Source organism: Micromesistius poutassou (genome assembly GCF_964030765.1).
Source record: "Micromesistius poutassou genome assembly, chromosome: 17".
NCBI classification, from domain to species: Eukaryota; Metazoa; Chordata; class Actinopteri; order Gadiformes; family Gadidae; genus Micromesistius; species Micromesistius poutassou.
In genome coordinates this window covers 9,361,344-9,367,656 of record NC_140287.1, presented here as the reverse complement: position 1 = coordinate 9,367,656, position 6,313 = coordinate 9,361,344, and the positions used below count along the sequence as shown (strand labels likewise).

General features: G+C 46.9%; 1 protein-coding gene across 1 annotated transcript in view; it reads right to left on the bottom strand.

The window, feature by feature from the left end:
- tgfb3 (transforming growth factor, beta 3) overlaps positions 1-6,257 on the bottom strand; it is a 12,315-nt gene extending 6,058 nt beyond the window's left edge. The window contains exon 1 of the mRNA XM_084481910.1: positions 5,592-6,257. Coding sequence (XP_084338036.1) covers positions 5,592-5,937 — 346 coding nt within the window. The 5' untranslated portion in view covers positions 5,938-6,257. The remainder of the gene's footprint in view (positions 1-5,591) is intronic.
- Between the last annotated feature and the right edge of the window lie 56 nt (positions 6,258-6,313).

Below are 6,313 nucleotides of genomic sequence, written 5' to 3'. Positions count from 1 at the left end.
GGTTGTTAGAAAATGCGTCGAATGAAAGGGTTGTTTTGCTTTTGAGTTTACATTTAGGGCATTTAAAATGACGCTTTTATCCAAAGCGAGTACATTTATTAAGCACATTTGTCAGAATAAAGAGAAACAACAATATATCCTGTCGGTACAGAATGGAGGTTCCTTTAACCCATTCCCTTTATACAACAAACATTAAGTGCCAGGACGACAACATACAATAAAGTTGTTTAAAAAATTTGTTGAATAAAAGGGTTGTTTTCCTTTTGATAAATGAAATGATCTGTTTTTTGACTTAAGGGGAACCTTTTTATTTTATTTTGAAACTCCCCCTGAGCAGTGACCTCATTGTGTTTGTTATCACGGTGCGTTCTTCCATTTCTCCTCCCTGCTCACAGCCGGATGTGTTTCCACTGAATATTAACGTGCTGATTCTGATCACCGTCGTGGATCTGACACTAGCGATCCGGATGTTTCACAGAAAGTGGTTCTAGGTATTCTCCTAAGCCCTCCCCAGGGTAGAGAACCACAGCCTCACTTCCATCTGCTCATGCTTTGTGTGCAGTCTGATCACGAAATCATGAAATCAAAACCAAATGTCCCATGCGGTAATAAAGCAAAAGGCATGAGGAGGGAGATGGCCTGCGTGCTCCTTCTCCTCCTCTTCCTCCTACTGCTCCTCGTCCTGCTCCTGCTCCTCATTCACCAGTGCTGGAGAACCAACAGGTGCTCCTGGGGGTTAGGAGCCAAGCCAAGGGCATCTGGGCTAGGAACACATGTTGGAACAGTCTACCAGTAACACCTGAACCAATAGGCTTCTTCCTCGGTGTGTCTGAGAGGGCATAGGGAGGGTGTCTCCCTGGTGACAAGGGATCTGCCCATCAGATGACAGTCAGCACCCACTAGGATTGATGTGTGAGATTATGTGGTGAGTGAGTGAGTGAGAGAGAGAGAGTATTGAAACCAGCCAACCAGCAATAGCAGTGGTATGAGTTCTCTCTAAAAGGCTTCCTGTTGGTCAGCACTCTCGAAAAACGTTTGAGTTTTTTTTTTTAAGAACTGTAATACCACAAAATGGTTTATTATTCTAACAGACTGAGCACAGGCCTTGTTGAGTGAAATAAGCACACGGCAGGCTTGTAATGAGTCCAGTGGAAAGAGACGTTTACAGCCAAGCCAGCCATTGCTAATGTATTGGTTTTAACTTTAGCATTATTACCCCGTTTATTAGCTAGTATTTATTAGCTGTCAGACTGGCTACCTGTCTAATCCCAAGCTGTTTTTAAGGTTTGTTTTAACAGAACTTCCACCAAAGGGAAGTTGAAAAGGACATGTGACATGAAGTGGCCTATCTCCCGGTATCTGTAATCCATTTGACTCTCGATTTCTATTTCATTGAGTTCTCTCAGAGATTATCGGATATTTCCATGTAGCTTTTTTTTTTTTTTTTTTTTTTTTTTGGGGGGGGGGGGGGGGGGGGGGGGCGTTCAGCTCCAGCCACTTTCCCTATTTATAGAAGGCGATCTAAGTGTGCAATGAGTGCATCCCGTCGAGATATCTGTCCAGTTTTTTCCATCACACAATCTGGAAGGAAACTCGCCAGCTTTTACTTCCCTTCAGTCTTCCCCCTCAAAGTACCTATCTCACCTCCTCCAACTCAACCCCCTGCCTGGCTCAAAGAAGAACGTGGAAATTCCCCCCAATTTGAGACGAGATTTAAATTTCTAATCAAGCACTTGGTTTCCTTTCGGATGACCTCATTTCCTCTCCCTCTCAATTGGATGGTTTTAGGGGGGATTTCGCGTTAGGGATACAAAGGTCATTTGTTCTTTGTTGCAGAGTCTATGGGGATTGCTTTTTGTTATAAGGAACAAATTAACATTGCAATCGTCAAATCTGCTCAGAAGAGCTTTTGGGCTACAGTTGGACCTAAATAGTCTGAATAATGACGATGATGTTTAATACACATGATATTATACACCTCCTCCTCCTCCTCCTCATGAACACTCTACCACAGATTGAACTACTGTTGGCGGGTAGTTGAGGAATGGCTCCCGGAAAAGATGCTTCACTTTCCCCTATTTACTGGCCCATGGATGGACTTCAGGAATCCAATGCTAACACTGGCCTGGAAGTCTGACCGCGGCTCTAAAAGCTCCTCGTAAAAACACTGTCTGACCCTGACACCGCTCCCTGTCCCCCCCCCCCCCCCCCCCCCCCCCCCCGGCCTGGAGCACCACCCACTCACATCCCCGCCCCCGGCCCCTTATCTCCTCTCATGTCTGGGCTGGCTGCCCCATGTCGTCCGGAGCAGGCCGGTCTCACTGGTTACGTCACACAGAAGACTCCCTGCTAGACGCAGGAGTCCCCCTCCCCTCGTGTGGTTTCCACAGTGGCCCACGGGGCAGCCACTCTGTCGCTCTGTCGTTCTGTGGCTCCGTCGCTCCGTCCAGAGCCATGTTGAGGGTAAACACTAGGCAGTAGGAAGCAGGACCGGGGCAGGTGCTGGCCAGCTGTGGAGGCTGGTGCTTAGTGGACGGCCTCTGCCAGCCCAGCAATGGGACAGGACTCGGGAGACAACAGAAATCAAGGACTCATATAACTTAGGAAAGTCTAAACTTTCTTGGAAGGAAGTCTGTGTTTTCTGCCCATCGTTGTGGCTGATTTCAAACCACGGTTAATGTTTGATTGGATTAGTCGCCATGTATGCCAGCTATGATAAGATTACAGTTTTTCATGCCAATGTGTGCTGTAACTATCGATCTTTCAGAATAAAAACATAAAAACACAAACGGCCTGTACACACACACACACACACACACACACACACACACACACACACACACACACACACACACACACACACACAGTGTAATGGCAGGGGAGTGGAGGCGGGGTCTTGCTGTGCTGCGTGTGTAACTTGGGCTCCACGTGGAGGTAGTGGGCAGGGTCAGTGAGTGGGAGGGGCTTCAGCAACATGATGGAGCTCTGCCCTTAAGCAAGACTCCTGATGGGGCTCTGCCCTTAAGACTCCTGATGGGGCTCTGCCCTTAAGACTCCTGATGGAGCTCTGCCCTTAAGACTCCTGATGGAGCTCTGCCCTTAAGACTCCTGATGGGGCTCTGCCCTTAAGACTCCTGATGGAGCTCTGCCCTTAAGACTCCTGATGGGGCTCTGCCCTTAAGACTCCTGATGGAGCTCTGCCCTTAAGACTCCTGATGGAGCTCTGCCCTTAAGACTCCTGATGGAGCTCTGCCCTTAAGACTCCTGATGGAGCTCTGCCCTTAAGACTCCTGATGGAGCTCTCCCCTTAAGACTCCTGATGGAGCTCTCCCCTTAAGACTCATGATGGAGCTCTCCCCTTAAGGAAGACTCATGCTTTTTTCCACACGATCAAAGAGAAAGAGGAAGGAACGGCAGCAGCCAGAAATATCTCTCTCTCTCTCTCTCTCTCTCTCTCTCTCTCTCTCTCTCTCTCTTTCTCTCTCTCTCTCTCTTTCTTCCTGGGATGATGAGATCATTGTTCTACTAGTCTGTGTATCAGCAACACTGCCGTGTCCTCACTTTCTTTTGGCCTAGGTCTCCCTTATCCTTACGCCGCCTATAAATAATGACCTTATCGGCAAAATATTACAATCTTTTTCTTTGCCTGTCACCAGCTGTCAGGCACCACGTGGTTGTGTCAAATGGGGTGCAGAGGGTTTACACAGGGAGAAGATAAGTGAATTATGACAATTATTAGAGTGTTAGGCCAATGTTATTCAGAGACTATACAAACATAACATTCAAAAGAGGGGATGGGCCGTACACTCCATCCTCTTCATGAGTCTCTTCTTTTAAGACCTTGGCAGACACAGATAACTTGAGAAAAGATCTATGTGTTGTACTTTACTACCCAACATGTCTCTAGGTTAGAAAGTGTTGGGAAATGCAGTCAAATGCTGGCCCATGATTGACACGTCACTTTATGATGCTTCAGAAAGAAAACATTGAGGTTTCTCTCATTCTGTCTGCCTTTTTCTTCAATCTCCAATCATCCAAAATATTTGGTGTTACTTATAGTTATATACGATAAGTTCTGTTTTTACCCCGCCCCCTAACTCAGTTTGAAAAGTAAAAGCTGACTACAACCCAAGACTTTCCTATCCCAAAAACAGTGAATGTAAAAGCCATTAGATTAAATAGAAAATGGCCACTACAGTATTACTGCGGTGACAGACATTACGCTCCCAGATACTAAAACAGTCCATGCTTTCTTAGGAAATTGCATAATGGAAAATGAAATAGAATACCCCATTATTTTTTTTAATCCATTTTGGCAATCCATGTTATTGGGACACACACACACACACACACACACACACACACACACACACACACACACACACACACACACACACACACACACACAACCAACACCAACCCTTCAGGTAACCTGCTCAGGGACAACAGACCGCCACAGGGGCCACTGTGTGACAGACAGGGTAATATATACGTCCTCCTGGGCAACGGGCCATTTGCTGATGCTATTCCTGAGAGCTCAGTGTGTGTTGGGAGGTCGGGACTACCTCTGACCCGTGCGTGAACACCGTTTTAGAGCTGTGTGTTTGGAGCGTCAGGGGCACTTCGCAGAACCCATAAAAACGCGTTTGAATCCGTTGAGAGCCTTCTGCAGGAGCCAAGGGAGGCTCTGTAGGGTATAGTCCAAACAGCTTCCGAGCAGCACCTGACGACACGGCACAGATCCACTTCTAACCAGTGCGATCTAACCGTGCACACGTTTTGGCTTGGCTGCTGCTTTGTTTTCAAGTGATTAAACCTGGAATTAAGGGAACAATCATTTCATTTGAGTTTATATGGAAAATCCCAATATTCACGAGCAAGGTCTTTTAACCATTACGCCCAAACCAATAAACGCCCAATCCAGTAAAGACTGGGGATGGTAACGGTGGGCAAATGTAGTTAAATTCAGGGCCATAAAGTTGGGAATGAATTATTGAAGTTGGCAGTGTTAGACTTAACTGCCTGAGAATTTTTCCCTATTCGGAATCTGTCAGACTATCGTGTGTGGAGTTCCCATGGCTTTGGTGTGAGGTATGCAGGAGGAATGGTGCTCCTTCCAATTAGACTGTTTACCTTGCACTACCGCGCGCACTATTGCGCACGAACAGGAGCGGCCGCGCGTAAAGGCTGCGCAGAACTGAGTTACGATTCCTCTCACGAGTATAGCGTTGATTTATCGTTCAAAAGAGTAGCCTCGAACCATAGGCTATTTAGTTTTGGTTGGACGTTTACTTATAGGTTAGCCTACTTAATAACCTGTCACGCATTTCTGAAGTTTATTGGGCACACTTTTGTGTAGGCCCTAATTGATTTCGCAGGCTCACACATGGAGTAGTTAACACACACACACACACACACACACACACACACACACACACACACACACACACACACACACACACACACACACACACACACACACACACACACACACACACACACACACACACACACACACACACAGCAAGCGTGCCAATAACACAACCATCCTCTGGGTTTAATTCTGTCTAAGGACGGAGGGGACCACTCACTGTTTTCCGGCGGGCCGTTGATCATGTTGAATTTGTAAATCTCTTTGGCATAGTACTCGGTCTCCGTGTTATCCTGACCGCAGCTCTGCTGGCGGTCCCTGCCCAGCTCCTCGATCAGTTCCTTGGTGCTGTTGTACAGCGCCAGCACCTGGAGAGGCACCTGGTTGGGCCCGATGGTCTGAGGGGGGCTGGTGAGACGGAGCTTACTGAGGATCTGACCCCGGATCGCCTCCACTCGCTTCTTCTTGATGTGGTCGATGTCCACCGTGGTGCAGGTGGACAGCGACAGAGTCATTGTAACGCAGTTTGAGATCAGGAACAACAGGAGCGCCTTACACAAATCCATACTCCTGCTTAAATATATACTCACAACTAAGGTGTTTTCAAGTTAAGAAGAAAATAACTTAATTCCGATTTGAATAGTGTTCCCTATCTGTTTGTCATTATTTTTTTCCGAGGAAGCCCATTGTGTCAAGTGTCATCTGTGCAAAATGGCATAAATAATCCATGATATTTTCTTTAGGAAACCAGACAGACTCTTCATCTCAGCATGTCTCCATTCCTTTTGGCCGAACGCACGCCTGTGTTTTCATCTTCAATCCCAAGATATCAGTCCCAACATCATCACACTTCAAGTTTCCATCGCGTTTGCTCTCCCCATTCACACCGTCCGTCTGTCCGTCAGTCCGCCTGTCGGTCCGCTCTCTAAACACTCAACAGAT